Source organism: Syngnathus typhle, linkage group LG7 (genome assembly GCF_033458585.1).
Source record: "Syngnathus typhle isolate RoL2023-S1 ecotype Sweden linkage group LG7, RoL_Styp_1.0, whole genome shotgun sequence".
In the NCBI taxonomy this organism is placed as follows: Eukaryota; Metazoa; Chordata; class Actinopteri; order Syngnathiformes; family Syngnathidae; genus Syngnathus; species Syngnathus typhle.
In genome coordinates, this window is record NC_083744.1 from 3,799,340 (window position 1) to 3,820,064 (window position 20,725).

General features: G+C 46.9%; 3 protein-coding genes across 7 annotated transcripts; all 3 read right to left on the reverse strand.

Moving 5' to 3' along the window:
• Positions 1-445: 445 nt before the first annotated feature.
• ckmt1 (creatine kinase, mitochondrial 1) lies at positions 446-5,359 on the reverse strand. Of its 2 annotated transcripts, XM_061283310.1 has the most exons (9): positions 5,096-5,359; positions 3,505-3,703; positions 3,075-3,170; positions 2,593-2,814; positions 2,422-2,507; positions 1,863-1,986; positions 1,610-1,744; positions 1,414-1,539; positions 446-1,083 (listed from the first exon to the last, which is right to left on the reverse strand). In XM_061283310.1, the coding sequence occupies exons 1-9, from the start codon at positions 5,239-5,241 to the stop codon at positions 970-972; spliced, it is 1,248 nt and encodes a 415-aa protein (XP_061139294.1). In that variant the 5' UTR covers positions 5,242-5,359; the 3' UTR covers positions 446-969. The 2 variants fall into 2 exon arrangements, with proteins under 2 accessions (XP_061139294.1, XP_061139295.1); XM_061283311.1 differs by lacking the exons at positions 3,075-3,170; positions 3,505-3,703; positions 5,096-5,359 and adding an exon at positions 2,901-2,963.
• A 1,250-nt stretch (positions 5,360-6,609) lies between these two features.
• On the reverse strand, positions 6,610-16,292 carry ticrr (TopBP1-interacting, checkpoint, and replication regulator). 4 transcript variants are annotated; one of them, XM_061283309.1, is made up of 19 exons: positions 15,213-16,292; positions 14,892-15,120; positions 14,544-14,776; positions 14,201-14,444; positions 13,973-14,114; positions 13,301-13,847; positions 13,128-13,228; positions 12,952-13,045; positions 12,791-12,873; positions 12,426-12,656; positions 12,179-12,266; positions 12,035-12,107; positions 11,804-11,935; positions 11,565-11,732; positions 11,207-11,481; positions 9,462-11,133; positions 9,231-9,332; positions 7,110-7,235; positions 6,610-6,957 (listed from the first exon to the last, which is right to left on the reverse strand). In XM_061283309.1, exons 1-19 carry the CDS (start codon positions 15,870-15,872, stop codon positions 6,854-6,856), a joined length of 5,304 nt encoding a protein of 1,767 aa, XP_061139293.1. In that variant the 5' UTR covers positions 15,873-16,292; the 3' UTR covers positions 6,610-6,853. The 4 variants fall into 4 exon arrangements, with proteins under 4 accessions (XP_061139293.1, XP_061139292.1, XP_061139291.1 ...); XM_061283308.1 differs by having other exon boundaries at positions 9,231-11,133; positions 13,301-13,650; positions 13,723-13,847; positions 15,213-16,287; XM_061283307.1 differs by having other exon boundaries at positions 9,231-11,133; positions 11,804-11,932; positions 15,213-16,291.
• A 2,279-nt stretch (positions 16,293-18,571) lies between these two features.
• Positions 18,572-20,034, reverse strand: lg7h11orf96 (linkage group 7 C11orf96 homolog). Its single transcript, XM_061283888.1, has one exon. The coding sequence runs from the start codon at positions 19,923-19,925 to the stop codon at positions 19,443-19,445; it is 483 nt and encodes a 160-aa protein (XP_061139872.1). The 5' UTR covers positions 19,926-20,034; the 3' UTR covers positions 18,572-19,442.
• Between the last annotated feature and the right edge of the window lie 691 nt (positions 20,035-20,725).

A 20,725-nucleotide genomic window follows, 5' to 3' on the forward strand; every position in this document is an offset into this window, starting at 1 on the left:
GTTGGCTTCAGCATGTTCTGTAATTCCAATTTTTTTCCTCCTTTGTCACCATACAGTGCTCGTTTCTTTCCCACCCCCATCGGAGCCCCCAGTGAAGTGGTTGCCATGGCAACCTGCTGGCTCCTCTTATCATAATGTGGAACAAGGAGGGGAAAGATGCTGATGTCATGGTTGCTGTTAAGCCCCTCCAATGCTTTATGTCTCCACGAAAACACTGTACGCGTTGTTGTCCACGTCCAGACAATAACATGTTGTGCGCCTCACAAGTTTTAACAATAGTTGATTGGGAAGACAAGAGAACTCCATGAAGACCTCCGCCAATGCTAAATGATAATGTCAGAATAGGAAGTATTTTTCTAAAGAGATGTTATCCAATTGTCTTCAAAATTGACTTCATTTGATGGCTTCCCAAAGTGAAGAAAAACAAAGTCAGGAGACATCATCCTTCCTGCTAAATAGATGATTTGTTTAATAAAAGACACATGTGTGACATTCAGTGATGAGCTGCTATGATATTGCTTCCACGGCCCTAATACAGAAACCGACTTGGACATTTTGAGACTCACATTCCGATCCACTTCAAGTGATGTGACGAGTCGCATGAGCACCATGGAGGAGGAGGAGGCATGCTCAAGGGGGGGGGGGGGGGGGTTCAGAGCCAAACCGGGTTGGTTTCAGTGGGAGGGCGGCCATCTTGGCTTGTGGACTTTCTTACTTCCAATGACATTCAAATAAATCCCACTGAAGCTTAGCTCAGCGTTTGTGTGGCTCCAGAGTGTCAGGACATTTAAATATTTGGATTATATAAGAAGAGGGGCTTATTCTGTATTAGATATGAAGGAGCACAAAATGAAATATTGACATCGATATCTCATGTCGATATCGATGGCCATAGGCTGGGGCTTTGTCAAGGAGGTAAGGTGTGAATTGAGGGGGGGGTGCAAGTGTGCTTAGTGGGGGGAAGGTACTCTACTTGAACTGCTTGATGGGCGCTGGCACCTTGATGTCCTGGCCTTTCTCCAGTCTCTTCTCACATTCCACCAGGTAGTTGACGCCGTCCACCACCGTCTGCACCAAATGGACCTGTGAGCGAGAACATGAGCATCTGTGAGGTACGGGACCAGTTCAAATCATCTCGAAAGGAGCCCTGGAAATTGGCATATTGAGCTGAAAATTGAAAAATGATCATTTTTTTGGGCAGCGGCGTATGCATGGTTCATGAAGTACAAATTATAGTGTCATTTTTCTGATTTAAAAAAAAAAAAATAATAAAAACATTGGAAAAATTCTTGTATTATTTCAGAGGCTGAAACGACATTTGCATTCTTTGAAATGGGGAAAGATGATTTTGATGATTCAACTCAAAACTTTGATTTGATTTCTCGGAAATTCCGACAAGAGGGTGAGTTCTACCTCAGACTGTCCCAGGCGGTCCAGGTTGGAGATGTCAAAGGTTCCCCCCACGGCGGCGGTGTCCACGCCGCCTGTCCCTCTCTTCTGCAGACGCAGGTTGTCGAGGATCTTATTGAAGCGAGGGTCCTGGAAGGGTCCCGGCACAAAAATGAAACAAGCCCCGCCCCCTCACCACGGGAGGTCTTCTCTCACTTGCCTTGCTCAGCAGGGGCAGTTTAACGTGGACCCCTGCCCGTAGTCCGGTGCCCAGGTTGGAGGGGCAGGTGAGGACGTAGCCCAGACTCTCGTTCCACATGAACTCCCAGCCTCGCTCCTGGATCAGACGCTCCACCTGCAGGAGAAACCTTCCTGCTAAATCTCGCCATCTCCTCTATTTCTGTCCTCTGGTCTAAAAATGTTGCCCACACACACAGGCACACACACGACAGCAAAGGCAGAGTGAGTCGAACCTCCTTGAGGCCTTTGCAGAACCTCTCAAAGACTCGTTTCATGTTGCCTCCCTTCTCCATGGAGATGACCCTGGTGTGATCCTCCTCATTGATCCAAATCAGGAAGGTTTTCTCGTTGTTGTGCCTGCACAGCAAAAAAATCGCTATTTTCTCCACAAATGTGTTCATGTTTTTTGTGCTTCTGCTTGTATCTTCTGAGTTAAGTATGAAAACAAAAGAGGCTGGTCCGTTCGTAAGGAGACAATGGAAACGAAAAGGGAAAGGAGAGCAGGTGAATTATTTAGGGGAAGGTGATACGCTACGAGTTTTGCCGATTGATTCTGGCCCGGCGACGACGCCATGCACGGGCCTATTCATGACTATGCGGCAAAACTCTAAAGAGCTGCTTTGGACTCGTTCAGCACAGCTCAGCAACAAGAAAAGTCCATAACTTAAACTTTTTTTGAATCCCCAAAAATTGGGTACTGCATTGATGAATTATGCTGGTCCTTGTGAAGAGCCAAGTTATTTTTTTCTCTACGTTTGAGATCATGCCTGAAGAAAATGCCTTTGAACCTACCAAATGCCGCGGGCGTCAGGCCAGTCACGAGCCATTCCGGCACAAGTTAGCAGCGGGGACACCGGCTTGTCAAACAGGAAGTGGTCCTGACGCAAACAAAGTGCCGTTAAGCACACAAGAGGCAAAACACATTAGTCATTGTCCGTGCATCTGAATTTGGTTCTGGCTCACATCAATGAGTTGCTGCTGCTCCTTGTCCGTCATCTGGGTCAGGCTGTAGTAGCGGCCGGCCAGATCGCCCTTGAGGCCGGCAAGGGCGTCCACCACCACACGCTCCACCTCCCTACGCTCGGCCCGCGTGCAGGCAGGCGGCAGGCCCAGCCCGCGTATGCTGCGGCCCGTCCTCACCCGGGACGATAGCACGTAGCGCTCGTCAAATTGGCCCGACTGGAGCTGAAAGCCGCCAAAACACTTGAATATTATTTCAAACTCACCTTTGACAGACAATTGAATGGCTCGGTGTCACTTCCACTAACAACCTGTGCTAAACTTAGCTCCTGCCCGACATGCAAAGCAGTTGATGTCATTCCAACCTTCTTCCTTGACCACATTTGCGACTTTCCTGTTGGTCAAGGCTTTGGCGCCATCTTGTGGCATTTTAGTATATAACAAAAATAGCTAGAAACAAACACAAAGTCTCAGTGAAGCGCTACCTTGCTGGAGTCCAGATCGGTGGGGTGCTTCATGGTTTTAGGATCGTAGCCATTGTGCCGCTCTTTTATGATGGGGTCCAGCAGGTCTGCAAACACCTGCAAACAACAACAAACAGGCACAATTGAATCACCAATGTCATCAAGTTGTGCAGTGTTTTTGCCTGCTATCATCATTTTGTAGGCTTTAACGTCGAACCATGTTCCAATGTGCTGTAATTGCAATTGAGTGAGGTTCCACTCCCATCCTGTAGATGGCAGTAATGCACACTGCAAAACAAACATCTTATTTAGCTTCTTATTTAACCAGAAGCAAAATTGCAACTAGGGGCGTTTTTGAAGCAATTAATCTATCGATTTTAAAATTTACACTGCAAACAAATTTTTAGACACATTCAGCAAACGTCAGGCAGCGGTCGGTCATAAAGGCCACCTCGTAGGACTCCTCGTCTCCGGCCACCATGCCGACCGTCTTGATGAAGGGGTGCCCGGGGTTGTCCACGCCCGTCTGGATGGCCTGGTCCAGCGTGTAGCCGCTGGGCGTGGCCTTATCGCAGAGCTTGGCGTAGATGGCGGGCGTCAGGTGACTGGCCATGCAGTTGTTGTGTTTGCGCAGATCGGGGTAGTCCGCACTGCGCAAATAAAAGACAGCGGACGCGCATTGATATTCAATTTGTCTGAGTGTAGGATCCACTAGAATAAAATAAAAGCCTGAGCTCCAGTAAACAGCTTTGCTATTTTTTGGGGGGGGGGGGGGGGGGGGAATAGAGATCCAGGAAATATAAGACATTCATGAATCGCGATACCTCACCAGGTATCATAGCCCGCTGAAAAAACGCCTCACCTCAAATAAATCCAAACCATTTCAAATGTTGATGCTGGTATGTTATCAGGGATGTGCATATATGGACTATAAATATTAAAGCTGCTTAAGTGGCTTACGACTCTCTGCCAGCGTGACGACCGTGAGGTGGTAAGGAGAGCTGATACAGCCGCTCTTTAATATTCCGCTATGTCAAGGCCAGGAACCAGATCCGACCCTTCACATTATTTACTACTAAAAAAATCAAGCGTGTCCTCTTCATGTTTCCTGTTATATTTATTCTTTTCATTCGAGCAGAAATTGTGCACCAAAATTGTTCTTTCCTTCAATGGAGTCCACCCAGCGGCTGGCAACCTTGCCAAGGCTTATCTACGCAAGATTACACCACCACAAAGTCAACTCGATCCGTTCAAAGGCTAATTGTAGGCATATTTTATGCCCTTGCCTATTGGGTCCAATATTTGCCCGAGGCCCGGTTTCCTAACGTGTTTAGTCTCCAGGTAGCATCTATGTGAGTTCTAATTATGGGGCAAGGTTTTATATCTGGCTCAGAGATAATGTTTGCCTAATCTCTTATGTGTGCAGCTTTGTAATGCATGCAGACGTGCCTCGGGACACGTACACACACAAGCAGGCATTTATCAATATATTTCAGGAGGCCAGTGGGAATGAAGGGAAAGAGTGGCTCGCTAGCCTTGGCCAAGAGCCTAAGTACAGTTCATCGTACTTAATTTTTGAGTTAATAATATTAAACATAGTTTGGGCGAAGTAAACATTAGTCTATTTTTTTGTGTCGAATATTCAGATTACACTTTTTTTTAAAGTGCGAAAATGTCATGCCAAAATTCCTTCAACAAGAAACACATTTTAAGAGATAAAATACATAGAATAAATGTCTTTCATGTCGGAATGCTAATGTTAGCCCGCGGCTGATTATGACGGGAAGAATAGCCTTTATTGGGGCAACTGGGGTGATTTAACTAGTGAATTAACTGTTTTTAATTCTTCAAATATACACTTCATTTTCACATTAAGTCTCAAAATAATTAAATGTTGCTTCCTAAAAACGTCAAAATGCTAATTATCCTGCCCCCAAGAGCAGACTTCTAATTAGAAGGAAAAGTAGAACGGGGTCATAGAGACACACTAAATTATAGAATTGATAGAATTAATAGCCGGATTGGCCGTTCACTGCAGTTACCTGGCGGGGTAGAGCCTCCGCCCGGATGCTCCTGCATTGACGTGCTGCCGATGCAGTAGAAATCCGGCCGTCAGGGAGCCGCCGACCACCGAGAGGATTCCGACGGTGCGCTTGGAGGACAGGACCCTGGAGAAGCTGCTGGCCATCTTTCCAAAATACGAAATAGGGCTAAATAAGAGGTGAGTTGTGAATACGGAGACGGGGGAGGAGGGCGAGAAGGTCAAGTGGATGTGAGCGTTGGTGCTGATGGAACCTGTGAAGGAACCAAAGTCCAGGAGGAGAAAATAGACACCGTCAAGCTAAAGTGGAGGCAGCAGAGCAACACCGGATGTTTGCTTTCAAAATAAGATAGACCGGCTCAAAAGACAGCCTTTTCTCGAATTATGCGGGTTACAAAGTGACCCAAATGTTTGTAGTTGCATTTCTGTCTCAATCAATCAACAACAGATTAAAATCAATCGATTCGCGTTGCATGGACGAAAATGAGTTAACCTGGTTTTATTGTGAAACGTGGCTATTATTTTCGGATCGCCGACAACTTGATAATTGAAGTACGTGGGGTGAATAATGAAGGGCATCGGTTGCAAATGCTGCAGAAAAGACAGCGACGAAATTCAAAAGATACACTGAATATTCAGTTACCGCCCTCTATTCATTATTATTTCAAAAATGCATGTCAGATTTGCAGTGTTGCGACGTCCTTTGAATTGAATTTGAATCTCTTCTTTCGTCGATTACTGCTTAAGACGTTTTCTGAACGCTTTATAACAAAAGACGACGTGCAGCGCAATATAAATAAAGATGTATTGTACCCGCGACTCGTTTTAAAGCACAACTTGGTCCAATGTCACAATTGCAATTCAATTGCAAGGGTAAGGAGGCACGTCATTTTTATAGAAAGAAAAAAAAAACAGCGGCGATTACAATTCACAATGGTGCATTTTATTACCGGAGCAAAGTGTTAATTTGCACTTGCTCCAGTCACGAGGGTGCCATTCACACCGAGCGGGCCACTCCTTCCCACTCCATTAGGGACCTGAGCTTATCAAGCCATCGGGACTCATTCGGGATCAACGTGCAACTTTGTATTTCTGCACGGAAGTGAACATGATTACGCGGGCGGGCACGATTATGTCGCAAGCATTAAGTACAATGAAAGCATTGGCAAGAGACGCCTGTTGAATGAACGCGCACCCAGACCAAAGTCCGTTATTAGTGGGAGGATTTGAAAATGCGCCGTTGCGTAACTTCGCTGAAATCGAGTGATATATTCTGCGCCACCTGCCAGACCTGAACACAGAATGTCTGGAGAACAACAGTAAACGTTTGATATATGTTCAAGCATAGTAACTATACTGTGTAACTATACCAAATGATTCCGGAGCGCGGCACCGCTGCTGCTCACTGCTCCTCTCTCCCCAAGCGTATGGACCAAAATCACACGGGGATGGGTTAAATGCAGAGGACAAGTTTCACCACACCCAGATGTGTGTGACGATCATTGGGACTTTAACTTTTTAAACTTTTAAGAACAGCATTTATTCACAATATTCACATGACAAATAAAAGCTTTAAACATGCCTTGACTTAAAATCTGTTGAAAAAACAAATAAATTAACATTAGACAAACTCAGACAACATGAGGCAGAGGAAAACAGTTTCACATTTTGAACATGGAAGACATTTGAAAATTGAACTCAATCAGTCCATCAATACATCCAAATTTACATACATAAAACAGCAATTAAAACTAAACCATCACTGAAGCAGCCTCTTCCTGCTGGCCGAACGTCTGGCGGGCAAGCTGAAGGCCGAGACCTTGTCACCCGCTGCTGCCATCCTCCGCTCGCCTACTAATTCATCTACAAGAATCCACACGGACAAGATCCGAGATGATCTTAGTCAGGCTTGAGATGTTTCGGAAGAATACAGAAGCGTATTCAGTTTAATGTGCATTTGCCGGTTGAAGTTGAGGCCCAGACGCAAGCAAGAGTGTGTTGCTTGTGCGTGTTACCTTTCAAGCGAGGTGTTCTCCTGCTTGCCGAAGCCGGCTTTCCCTTGAAGAGCATCGGGGACTGAGTGAGGGCCAGAATCCCACCGGCCGTGACCTGCTTCACTGAGCCGGGAGGTGTGGCTAAGGCTGAAAAAAAATAATTCAAAAGCAACTTAAGGTTTCTCTTGTTTGAGTCTTTTTAGTATATATCATCATTAAGAGCTAATGGGAATCGTTTCTATACAGCAAACCTGTTTTTTGCAGGGCAGCGGGCAGAGTAATCCCACCCAATGCTTGCAATTCCGGATAACCGCCACAAGATGGCAGCAGAACAATTGTCCAAATCAGGCCTCGGCAGTTTTCTATGACCAAACTACCGTAATTTTCAGACTATAAGCCGCGGTTTCTTTTTCCATAGTTTTGGGGGGGGGGGGGTGCAACTTATAATAAGGAGCTAATGGAGATAATGGCTTTTACGCACGCCCGGTCCTATTCTATGGATCTCTCTTCCGCCTCCGTAGTTGGAAGTCCATGGCGCCACACGCCTGGAAGTTTGTTTTGTTAAATAAAGAGCCGTTTACCAAACCCACGTCTTCCCTTGTACTTTAACGCTACATTATAGTTATATACTAGATCTGCTGACGTCAGGGCGCACGCGCGGCGATGTTGACAAAGGACGAGGAATTTGATCGATGGATTTAATGATTTAGAGTGCACAGATGGTTTGATATTATTGCTTAGTTATTTGATATCTAATTTATACATCGTTATATGGGCCTGTGGAATATTTTGACGTGCAAGCGCCGTCAGCGGCGCGCACCCATTGTTGACAAAGGACGATCGATGGATTTAATGAATTGGAGTGACACAGATTGTTTTATAAACGTGTTACTTACGTAATAGTTTTTTTTTTAATAACTCTGAATTAGGGGTGTAACGATACATCGATACACATTGATTAATCGATATAATGCTCTACGATTTATTGGCATCGATGCTAAAGGTAAACATCGATTTATATCGCCGTGTTTGACCTCGGACATTAGACGCGACTTTATTTTGAAATCCAGTTCATTGTTGCTTGCTTCCTCTTTCCGGGAGCAGTGCGCGGCGTTGCTGCACGTGAAAGGGGAGTCGACAACTAGTACGCGGCTCCTGGGCTGGTGCTATGGCTAGTGTCCAAAAAGACGAGGAAATTTGCTCCACTTTAGGCTTCAAGTCATTCGTTTGGAAGCACTTTGGATTCCAAAGAAAAGATGGCTCAACGGACAAGACACGTGCAGTTTGTAAACCCTGCCATGCGGTGATCAAATATTCAGGGAGCACAAATCTCGCCGCACATTTAAAGAAAAAACACGACATCAAAGTTCAGTGTTAAAGTAAGCAATTTGTATACTACAATACTCTTGTAATTTCCTAAATAAAGAGTTTGCAGTACCTTGTTGATTTTGCGTATGAATTGTTGTAAATCAGGATATTGTTCTATATTTTTTATTAAAAAAAAAAAAAAAAATCGTAGAGCACTATATCGCGATATATCGTGAATGAATCGCAGCAGGCTTTAAGATATCGGCAAATATCGTATCGTAGTTCTTTATATCGATATTATATCGTATCGTGACAAAACCCGCGATTTACACCCCTACTCTGAATGTTACGTTAGGCCCGTTCTCAGCTCTTCGTTTGTGTTTATGTCCCGTTAGCATACCTATCATTTAGCCTGTTGTTGCTCGTTTACGTCTGTTCTTGATGTTGGATTTTGTCCAATAGATTTCCTCCCAAAATGCGATTTATGCTCCGGAACGACTTATATATGTTTTTTTTCACGTTATTGTGCATGTTATGGCTAATGCGACCTATATTCCCGAGCGACGTTTAGTCCGAAAATTACGGTACTTCTCTTCTGCTTTGCCAACCAGAATAAAAGTGTAGTATTGCAGTAAAATGCAGGCAAATGACGCGGGCAGCTTCTTTAGTAGATGAAGCTCGAAAAATAGTTTGGACAGAGTCGCCAAACTTGCAGCTATCACATTTGTTTCTTATTCCCGTCTTCGACTCGTCAATTAATTGGAGAAAAATGTAGTGCTGCATTATTTGATGCACTTAGCGAGGTGCTAGTATTATTTTGGTCAATTTTCTTACTGGATGCGACGTCTCCGCCAGCAGCTTCCCACATCATGTCTTCTTCATTTCGGTGAGAATCGGGCACCATCCAGTCATCCTCGGGACAGGGAGGAGACGCGTCTATCGCAGGCAAAAAGTGAGCTCCTTTCAAAGTCCAAACCTGACCAGTAGTTTTAGTGGCGAGCTCATCCAGGTCATCCGCCTCCGACAACCTGCTCACTCCGAGCTCCGCCTCCTCTACCGGCTCACCCTTCTGGCAGCGGTCTTTGCCTCCGACGGCAGCCACGAGGGGTCGTTTCCTCCGGCGCCAGCTGTTCAGGTTGTCCGGGGTCACCTTGCCCGCACTTTGAGGGGAGGGGGAGAGGGGGAAGACGTCGGCAATTGCCATGGGCGATGTGGTTCCCGCGGGTTGGCGCGTGGGCGTGTAGGACTGGCAGATGTGGGTCTGAACCACACCGCCTTTAGCGGGGGTAGCGTGGCTACATACGGAGGGTGAGATGGAACCGGGATCTCGCTGCTTAGGGACCAACGGCAACGGGCTGTCCACCTGAGATGGTTTCACAGCAACGAGAGGGCTCTGAGGCCCATCCTCCGCGAGAACATCGTTTACGTGCATGGAGTTGGTACGTTTGACTTTGAGTTTGGGGAGCCCGGACGTTTGCATCTCCATTTCTACGTGATAGGAAGGCGATCTTGGCGACGCCATGCCTTTTGGCTGGCGACGCCTGGGCGTGCCTCTTGGGGTGGAGAACCTGGGGGAGGCATGAAGTGTGTCGCCCAAACGCGCAGCCGCTTCACGCTGCTGGCGGTCGGGCGTCTGTCGGAAGCCGTAGCTGCGACCGGGTGGATCTTGAGACTCGAGCGGGGCTGTCCATGCGTCTTGGCTGGATTTTGAAGGCTTGCGGCAAAAGCAAATATTCATCTTGAGGCCTCCGGTGAACTGTGTCTTCACCACCGACGCGTCCACAATGTCATTGCTGTCGTCCGTGGCCGAGTTGAGTCCTGACAAGTCCAATAGCCGTGAATCCGATTCACAACTTGTCTCAGTTTGAGCCCTTTGAACACTTTCAGACTCATTTGTGGCGTGCGCATTGCGGGTTCTCAAGTTCTTACGGGCTGTCCTAGCAACTTGAGCAGACCTGGCGTTTCTCCGGGACGTTTTGGGAGACAGAAACGTACGGACGACCGAAGGTGCAGACGCTTGCTTACTGGGGGAGGGAGTCTTTGGACTTTCATCAGATGTCCGTCCGGACCGAGTCGCCATTTGGTGAACTGGGCTGGGCGTCCTGGTGTGAGCTGTACCGCTACGTTCTTCAAGCAGTGAAAACAGCAAAGGCGGCGCTGTCTCTGCTCTCCAGTTTCTCGTGGCATCTGGTGAAATCCTTTTTAGGCTCACCTGACAAGAAAAGGTACGTGGTGAAGGCGGACACGTCTTCTCGGGGGTCTGGAAAGTCTCCGCTTTTTCGCCGGGGCTTTTCGGCGGGCTGTTGAACTTGTTGGGCGTCTTCAACAATCTGGGCGATTCGGGCATCTTGAAAGTGGGCATCCTGTCTGGCACCATACATTTTCTCCGTGGGGACGGTGACCAAGACACTATCTTTTTGGGAGTCCTGAATGTTGGATGTGACCCAAAGGAAGAGGCCGGTTCCATAGTCTTGACGGGAGTCTTGAGAATTCCCTTCAGCGGGCTGGTCAGAGGACTTTGCTTAGTGGGCGTCTCCGGGACAAAATTCTTTCTGGCGGGAGATCTGAAAGGACTGCCCCTCAGGGCCATACCCGTTTGTGCGACGGGGCTCTCGGCGCCAGGTAGACCGCGTAGCCTGGAAGAAAACTGAGTTTTAGGGCTTCGAGGCGTTCTGGGAGATGCGCTGCCTAAATCTCTGCATTTTCCACGGGTCTTTTCCGGTGTCTTGTTGGGACTCTACACAGGGAAAGGAATTGGTGGGCAAAGTTAGAACACAAGTTTTGGACTTAAGCTGATCTAGGATTTTTACCTCAAAGACACTGGAGTCTGTAGACAGCCGAGTCGTGCCGGTCCAAGCTGAGCCCAGCGTGGAAGGATGAGCGGGAGACTGGGTGGCCCCAAAAAGAAGCCTCATGGGAGAGCGAACGTTTTTCACGTTAACGTCACTGACGGGCCCTTGGCTGAGCGGAAGCTGGGAGGCGGACAGCGCCCGCTCCAGGTTGCGGGAACGGACTTGGGAACTTGGATAGAAGGTGTTTGAGTGTCTCCTGGCCAAGCTCTTGATCCTCGGGCTCCTTCGGGGCTCTGCCGACGGTAACGTTCAAATCGTTTCTTTGTCACGCACTCCAAATGAAAAGGTCATGAAGCGCAAATGCTGAATTTTGTACCTTCTGATGGTTTTACTGGCGATTCTTCCACAATACAATCCTCATTTAGGCCGGAGCAAGTGTTTGGTGACGCATGCCGCCCCATTTTTTGTCGATAGATGAGCCGATCAGACACCTGCTTGTGGCGGGGGGTCTCGGACACTTGCTTTGTTAGGAGTCTGTGCCTCTCTGAAGGAGGAGCAATCAACAATAGTCAATGTCAATTTCTCTGAGCAGTGACTTTTGGTTACGTGTCATACCGTCAGACTTGTGCGACGACTTGCGTTTCAGTCCCTCCACCGCAGAGACAGACTGGCTGCGTGGGAGTTTGCTCTTCTTTGATGGAGATGCAACCTCTTCATTGAACAGGTTCCTTCTTACTTTGGTAACTTCTGAGACAAATCAGAACGAGCGAATCAGACTCTCCTTCAAGTATAGATCCAAATTTCAGCAAAGTATTTGAAGACACTCAATTAGAAAACAAATCATACCGTGCGTTTGTTGCTTTTGAGCTTGCGGGACTGCGGCCGCTTTCTCTGGAGGTGTACGGACCTTTGCTTTGGACTAAAGGAAACAGAATAAAATGGGAGCGTAGGAAGAAATACCTCGACAACACGCGTCTCGATTGGTCTTACAGCCCGTCTTGTCTTTTTGGGCATGGCTATCTGCCGTAGACTCTGCGACGATTCGGTCATGCTGCGATGACGAGTCAGCATACTGCTCCTGATAACAAAAGCGACACACAACAGAAATTGTGCAGAAGATAAAACATGTTGATAAAACTAACTGACTCTGGAGGGGAAAATCTTTGAAGAACAGTGGCTACAACGCAGCAATCTCAACACTTCAATGAAAACAAGATTCACGGGAGCATCGTCTCACTTTCGCTTGGTAGCGGAGCGATGACGCAGGTCATGCAGGCGATCGCTGCAGTTGGAACGCGAGCCGTGCAAAGAGAGGCAGGGCGAGGAGGCCACCGGAGAAACGCTGTCCTTGGTGAGCGACTCGTCGCTGAAGAAGTCGGCAGGAAGGACGGCCGCCAAGGCCTCGGGGATCTGCGTGCCCAGACTGTGGTAAATGTCGGCAAGGACCCTTGGGATGGTTGTCAAGAACCTGCAATGACAGACTTGTCTTGAAAATCTTTTTGGCAATGAAGCACTTTGTCAAACAGCATAACTGTGGCCTGCGAGCTTAATGCCAACACCCGATGCAAAATGGCAAACAACGCCAGCAGGTGGCACACTTACGCCGGAAGGACTTCATCCTGAAGGAACTTTGCAAGGCACGCCGGGTCTTTTGTCAGGGATATAATTCGGAGCATTTCAGCCACCTTGAGACCCAACGGAAAGACCCTCATTGTGAAGCTTTAAAGTCTTTGCGTCCGTGTTGATATCATGTCTTTCTTTACCTCCTCTGCCATCTGTTCATCATCCAGAGCATCATCCTCCTCTGGGGACAAAAGTCTGCATAACTCCAATCTGAGCAGCGCCTGGAGCTGACACCTAGTGTAAACAAATATGCATTACAACCATTCAAAGATCAACCTGATGGATTTTCCCAGCGTCGGCAACTTGTCCAACTCACTCTCGAATTTTGCTCTCCACATCCACGGTGGAGCCGTAGGCCTGCCTGATGGATCCGCTGCTCTTGAGAAAATGCTGCTGGGAAAACCCAACGGTCTTGACCTGCGAGGGAGACACGAGATGATGCGAGAGAGCAGCAAAGAGAGACATCATTCACAGGAAATAACATCTCACCTGCTGCTCGGATTCCGCGGCAAGGAAAGTTTTTACGGCAGCCAAAAGCTGTTGAGCACCAGCGTGGAGAGAGGAGTCCCTCTCCGCGATGCTCTTCTCATAGAAGGAGCGCATGTGGCACAGCAGCTCAGCTTCACTGGAGAAGGCTGACAAAGGAATTCCTTCGGGTTTGCTCTTGCCACTCGGGCGCCTCTTCGCCGTTCTGTCCGCTCCTTTCCCCTTCGACGTGACCGGCTCTGCGTTGGCCAGGCTTTTCTGGGCCTTCACGTTGAGCCGCGCCACGTTGAGCATCTGCAAGGAGCGGCTCATGGTCTTCATTTTCTGCTTCACCGGCGTCCGCTGCGTGCTTCCTGTGGAAGGGGAAAAAAGAATGACGCATTTTGCTGCACTTGAACGAAATCCATCCAATTTGTCATTCCTACGCTTCTTGCCCCTCTTGTTATTGGCACCCTTTGACGACTGATAGAGATCTGCCAGATCGCTGATCATCTCTGTCTGGAAGTGAAGCTCCTCTTCCTTGCTTGGGTCCGGCGCAGCGTGAAGCAACCTGATAAAGGGTGGAAGTCGTACGGCAAAAGCGTTTCAGCCACAGTTTGAACATTTCATGCAGTCATTATTATGCGGAGCACACCGTGAGAAGCACTGAACGGGTGCTTTTCATCTTCTTCTTACTTGAATGACTCCATTAAATGGGAAGTGACCCCCGACTGATCCGAATGAGGAAACCAAGTCTCACACAATCCGATTTTCGGCGAGCCACGACCGAGCTCCTGCTGCGCCCACTCGGGAACCGCATAAGGAACATTTGGCTGCTCTGAGTGAGAACACAAAAGGAGACGCTGAATCAGCAGCACCATTTAATCTCCATGTTCATCAATGATACAAATGTCCACCCTGTACCATCATCGGGGCTGCCATCATCTTGCTCCATCATGTCGTATACAACGCCCAGCACACTGCTGACTACTTCCGGAAGGTCAGCTGAGGTTTCAGCTGTGCCGCTGCTGCTGGAAATAATGTCGGTGTTGTCAAGGTGACGGTGCCAAACGATGGAAGGTTGGAGGACGGCGAGCAGAGCAGAGGAGTTGGACAAGGGGGAGAGGATGGCCGAAGACGACTGGCCGCTATGGCACACCTCAGCAAACTGGAGGGGAGAAATGATAAGCCAAGTAGAATTGCCACACAACCTGGACCACTTCATTCAAACAAAATACAATTTACTGAACACCATGAGACTGCTCACCATGCGCAGCGAATGAGTAGCCAGCTCTACCAGCGTGCGTTGGAAGGAAGCAGCACCTTGCTCGCTGGTGTTGGCGCACCGAAGCTGCCACGATTCTATGGAGGCGTGCGACAGTAACGAGGGTTCCCAGCCCCGCAGCACACCTTTCAGACACACTTTCACGCCCGGGGCGAGAAGCCCTCGCCTGCAGGTAACCGGCTCTAGAGTCACAGTGCAGCTCTGGGCAACGCCACCTGAGAAACGCACAATGTGCCAAACTGATTTGCACACGTTGACATTTCATCCCTACAGTATTGGACAAAATTGCAATGTTCTTCAAATGGAGTCAGGGCCACAAAACATATGTACCTGTGCCCAGTCGCAGCGTGCCCTCCGTGACAGGAAAAGCAAGGCGGTACTGCCTTTCAGAAGACAGCAAATATCCCAGACTGGACCGGAAGGGGAAATTCTCACTGCAGTCTGGCTTCCCGGTGCAGTGGCGGTTAAGCAGCGCGACTGCGGGGATTACTTTGCCACACGCCTGTGCCAAGACTTGGGCTAATTTGTCAAAGCCCGAATGGTCCCCACTTAGCACCTCCTACATTTGATATGATGATGTCACAATCACAAGGAGCAGCTAAAAACAAATTGGACACCGTATTCTATACTCACTGTTGGCTGGGTACTTACATTTCCATGTGATGTACTGTCAACCCAGTGCAGGACAACCTGCCTCTGAACCAGCATATCCTGGATACTTTTGGATAAAATGTCCTCGGACACATCAGCATGGAGGTCAAGGTTCCTCACGCAGAGATAATCTACCAGTTGTGTCCAGCTTCGTGGACACTGTGCCACAATAAACACCGCATTTTTTGTGTGATTGGTAAGGTGTTCCTCTTCTGATAAATGGGCAGCTCGACTCGTCTTCCTGGGCCTCAGGGACAGTTTCGTGGGAGAGGTGATGTCTGGTCGGTCCCACTGGAAATCGAGTAGGACTTCTTTGAGCGCATTTTGCACTGAGGCAGACGGGCTGCAATGCTGGGACGCGCATAATTTTTCTCTCCCGTCAAACATAGCATCGAATTCCACACTGAAGTCCTCAAAGGCTTTTTGGCGAAGCTCCTTGAAGTCCGAGCCTTTCGTTATGAGGGCGGCACCTCGGCCAGTCTTGGATTGGAAGAATTTGTAACCCCAACGTACTTTGTCGAAGCCATACTGGAATCCGAAGTGCAGCAAAATCTGCAAAATGCCACGTTTCAAGACATGACTCCCGATTCCTAGCCGATCGCTTGATAGTTGATCTTCGTAATCCAGGTCGACGACAAAAAACAGGTTGTGTAAAGCCATCCCGTCAAACAGCGCCTGGTTATTATCTTCGACGACAAGCCATTAAATTATTATAATACGAGTGTACGAGCCATCACTACTCAACTCGGTCCCTTCATTGTACCGCTGTCTAGTGTAAAAGACATTTTAGCGAAACGAATGTTGACGTTTCTTGCTAGCTAGCATCTTCGCTACCACGACACTTTGACATAACGAGACATTTTCTTCAGGTTCTGTCGTTCCCACAATCGCCACCGTCCTTTGAAAATAATCGTACTTTACTCATATTACTACCACAAAACTATTCCAAGTAAAATGTTATTTTAGATGTTACTCTTAGTTCGCCATTTTCTCGTCTTCGTAAGTTAACTGTTCGCGCGTCTTGAACAAGCGCCTTTTCGACAGTGATTGGCCAAATCCGTCAACAACAACAACCTTATTGGTCCAAAGGTGGTACGTAGCAATTCGCCAGATGTCAGTTGCCAAAGCCTAATTGGCTGCTTCGACCCTCTGTCACGTTAATGACGCTGCGGGCCAAATGAGGGAGCAACAGGCCCCTCCCCGTCTATAACTTTTAAATACATACGTACAATGTGACGTCACGTTACAGATTATAAACACAACGACGATGTACTACTGTTTTCTTTAATACTCTGGTAATAATCACATTCAGAGAAATGCGAATGCTTAGATTTGAATATTCTAAAATTATATGAATCTTTGGGTACATTATGAGTACAGTACATTGCATGTCGTAATAAAATCTTTACACTGAAGCTACACAAGGCGAAGTTTGGAGCGACCGACCACAAGTGGGTCAACCACTCATTTCAATCGTAATCATTTTTCTTCAGCAGCAGGGGGGGATGAAGATCTGAGGAATGAAGAGACCTAAAGGGGTGTCCAATGATTTTCTCCACTTGCTGATTCTCACCAGGCCTTTTCCCTTTAAACATGGCAAAAATACATATTTAGAATGTATCCTTTTTGTAAATGTTGCTGTGTATGCTGCACAAAATTCTGGTCAAACTGTGTTTTCCTCATTTGCCGGTTACGGAATTGAATATATTAGTCATGCAAATTGGGTGGCCTACCTCCGACAATGGTATCAACAATATATATATACTTTTTTTTGCAGGACTTTGTCGTCATATATGATCTCACCAAGGTTGCTACATTGGCTTGAGCCGCTGCACAATGAGCTCCTATGCACATCTTAAGGCAAGCGTACGAATTTGAATGATGATGCTGTCATTAAAATGCAATTGGGAGGCGAGTGCATCGTATCTTTTGGTTTTCCAGTTGGCTCGTCCAATCACTAAGCCTCTCCTTTCAAAGCAAACATTGCACTCAGCGCTATTATTCTTTACATCACGCATCCCAATCAGCGATGAGATGAAAATGAAATGGCAGTGACTTTTGAATTGTTATGATTACGGACCAAAAATAAATCTGGCTGGACCAGAATGTCCTCCATACTAACAAAACAAGGCACGGAACATACTTCTTATCTGTTTTAACTCGCATCGAGGCCATGGGAAAACACAAACAAATTTCTAAAAGAGGCTCACAAGTACCGTGTTTTTCCATGCAAAATGCGCACCCTAAAAATGGCATGTCGATGCTGGAAAAAAGCCTGTACCCATGTATAATACGCACCCAAATTTTGACTCTTACTTAAGTCCGTAAACGTAAAATTATTTCAGAAAAAAGATCATCTTTGGGAACAACCGGATGTTATTCTGCCGGTCAGTATCACTGTGCATGCGCTAGCAAACTCGATAGCGAAGAAATGTTTCGGATTTGTGTAGGGTACATTGTGACAGCAAACGAGCAGGTGATCGAGCAAGCGTCTGATACAAGAGCATTGTGTTCGTATGGAGTGTGTTTGAAGTGAACAGCAGAGAAGAAAGGAACAAGGCAAAGTGTAGTGAAATAAAATATGACCTGTAATACGCATTTTGTTATTTGCTGATTAAAACTGCTAATTAAACTGTGAATTGAAACTAATAGGTAGAGAACTGAACTCTCGCTCTATATAGCTGACGTGTCTTGCGCATCCGTTCTGCGCATACTGTCATGGCGGCTTCCGTATGATATCTGGTCTGCGATGGAGATTAAAAAACAAACAATATTTGACAATAACACACCATCAAGGATTGCACCATCGCATCAAACGATGTGTCGTCAATTATGAATTTTACTGACTAAGTGTGTTGGGCAGGTTGGCTGAATGCGATGCGCGATTGACAACAAACAAGGAGAAAGGTGTGATTTCAAGTTTTATTTCGAGGGAGATTTTCTTCAAAAATTGTTGTATCCATGCATAATGCGCACCCCAGATTTTAGGACAATAAATTAGTTAAATCTTGCGCATTATGCATGGAAAAACACGGTACTTGAATGTTTTGTTGATGAGTCTACTGGTATGATTGCTGAGTTAAACAAAAAAAAACATCCAAAGTACTTGACAATTCCTATTTGCAATTACAACCAGAAGACAAAGCATTTGTCTTTTAAAGTCAGTGGTTTGTGTCATGTGTAAGCGGGTTCCTTGTTGTGCCAACAGAGGACTAGCAAGGACCCTTAACAAAATGGCCGCCAGTCACCAGGTCGACATTTGCGTCACGCGGCACGCCACGTTGACGACAACCTCAATAAAGGTTAATTGGGGTCGTTTGAACTTCCAAGATTCAAGAAACAAGTCAGATAACTCAAAATACTTGAACATATTTATTAAAACAACATTGCGTTGAGTATACTGAATAGAAAGCACAGTGGAAAGTTTGACAGTTTTGTTTTAAAAGTCAACGCGACTTCTCGAGTCAAAAGAGCGTAGCAAAAGTTCACATTTGGTTATGAGCAAATCAAGAGAATAAATAAACAGTTTTCACTTTTCTTCATACGTGTTCATTCACCGCCGAGAGCGTGAACCAGGCCACTATCGCTTCGTCGTGCTACTGACAACATTAGTGGTGCGGCTAGTAGCGCTTCACTTTTCTTTTTCTGGATGTACAAAAAAATAACAATAATAATAATAAAAAAAAATCACCGCTGTGTCTTTATAAAAAGCGCGACAGTAGAAAAGGAATATATTTCAAACCTTAAAACAAAGTTGATGCTGTCTTATATGCTATTTAGGTTTCTTTGTAGATGACTGCGTGAAATTGCACATAAAAAAAAGATTCAAAACCAACCATTCTAAATGGTTAAATTCAAATGTATTGTTAGATACAAGTGAACTGAAACGTTGGATTAGAACAAGTTTAACAAAAAGGTTATGCACATTTAAAGCCCCAAATAATTGAGTGATGCACTGGCAAACCACTAGAGGGAGCCCACATATCTCACTTTTAAAGCCGCTGGTTTAAAGTACACTAAAATGTTTCAATGTTGTCGCGCAACGAATCTTAAAGCGCATACAGTAGAAAGGCGGAAACAGCGCCGCCTGCTTCTACACGGCGCAAGTCACTTGATGCATCTGCCGCACGTCGATATGTTAGCAGGTATATTAAAAGCAGACTTTGCCGCCGTTTGGGTCACTTCAACCTCCAAGAAGAACCGCGAGGGTCGTGGAGCCCCACCCACCCTTCACTGGGTGGAGTCAGAGTCACTGGAGTCCATGCCGGCCAGCGTGGGCGATGGGGTGCATTGACGGTGGGCACCTGGGGAGCAGTGCAGGGTCTGGGTGCTCCTCCTCAGGTTTTCCAGGGACTGCAGGAAGGAGCGGCGAGCCCGTTCCTCCTCCAGAGGCGACGAGCCTTCTTCTTCCACCACCTCGGCGATCTCGGCGAAGGTGACCGGCTGGGTTTTGAAACGGGCCTCGCGGGGTCGCCGGGCGCGGCACTTGCCCCTGGGCGGGCCCTTGAGGACGGGCAGCTGCTGAGGGAACTCCTCCATAGCCGAAGCCATCAGGTGCGCCGGGAGGACATGGAAGCTGGATGCCTCCGTCAGCATCGGACGCACGGCAGCCATTGGTGACTTGTGAACGCAGGAACCAACTTTGGACTGTCTTTCAGGTTCTTTTTCCTCAGAAGTAGAAAAAGCGAGCAGGCAATCCACTTTGAAAGTCATTAAAGTCCAGCACACACGCACACACAAGGTTAACGCTTGTCAGCTTAGAGTTGCTCCAGCGTGTTTTGTTTGTCGGCTGAACTCTCGCAGCCCTCAGCTGCAGCTCTCGCTTTTATTAGACGTCAGCCCGCCCCCCCCCCCCCCCTCACTCCGTATTGGTCTGGTCCAACCCACTCCCCCTACGTCCTTATCCGGTCTTGGTTCCGCCTTTGTAGGATTCAGTCACCCAACTCAAAATAACAAAAAGAAGCATAAACACTTGTCGCTGTACTTGAAGTAATTTTTCAGCTTGACTTCACTTCAGTATCTTGACTTTTAACTTTTAGCTTCTACATTTAAGAACCCATGTCTTTGTCAAAATAGGCTTGATGACAGACGACATAAAATAGCTGGGTGGGCAACCGACTGGGGTGGCATTGGACGGATGACCTCACGCTCCGTCACGCTCTTTGGCAATGACGTGATTGCTAGAAACACGAGCGTGGTGTGACACCGTGTTGCATCTTGTCATGATATGCCCACTTTCTTACGGCCTGCTTCTATTTTAGGTCCATCCGAGTGTGTAGCAGCTGCTAAATCGTGACATCATATGACATTTTTTGGAGCCTGCTCATAATTTGCAATCTTATTTGTGAAGCAGTTAAAAATAAAAAAATAAAAAAATAACTAGTTATCCTATTTTGGTTAACCAGAAAAAAAGTCGTTCATGAAAATGTTTTCTTTTTACGAAACAAATGTCATAAATTTTGCTCTTCATTTAAAAAAGCCGAGTGACAGCATTTCATAAAGGGATTCAGCAA

Excerpts from the sequence above, each read along its gene's own strand:
- ckmt1 (XM_061283310.1), bottom strand. The coding sequence starts at position 5,241 with ATGGCCAGCAGCTTCTCCAGGGTCCTGTCCTCCAAGCGCACCGTCGGA. Across the intron at positions 2,815-3,074 it reads CCGATCTGGACTCCAGCAAG|CTCCAGTCGGGCCAATTTGA; the intron begins GTAGCGCTTCAC and ends GGCGGCTTTCAG. Across the intron at positions 1,987-2,421 it reads CCTGACGCCCGCGGCATTTG|GCACAACAACGAGAAAACCT; the intron begins GTAGGTTCAAAG and ends TTTGCTGTGCAG.
- lg7h11orf96 (XM_061283888.1), bottom strand. The coding sequence starts at position 19,925 with ATGACTTTCAAAGTGGATTGCCTGCTCGCTTTTTCTACTTCTGAGGAA.
- ticrr (XM_061283306.1), bottom strand. The coding sequence starts at position 15,872 with ATGGCTTTACACAACCTGTTTTTTGTCGTCGACCTGGATTACGAAGAT. Across the intron at positions 14,777-14,891 it reads CACGCTGCGACTGGGCACAG|GTGGCGTTGCCCAGAGCTGC; the intron begins GTACATATGTTT and ends TGCGTTTCTCAG. Across the intron at positions 14,445-14,543 it reads CTACTCATTCGCTGCGCATG|TTTGCTGAGGTGTGCCATAG; the intron begins GTGAGCAGTCTC and ends TCTCCCCTCCAG.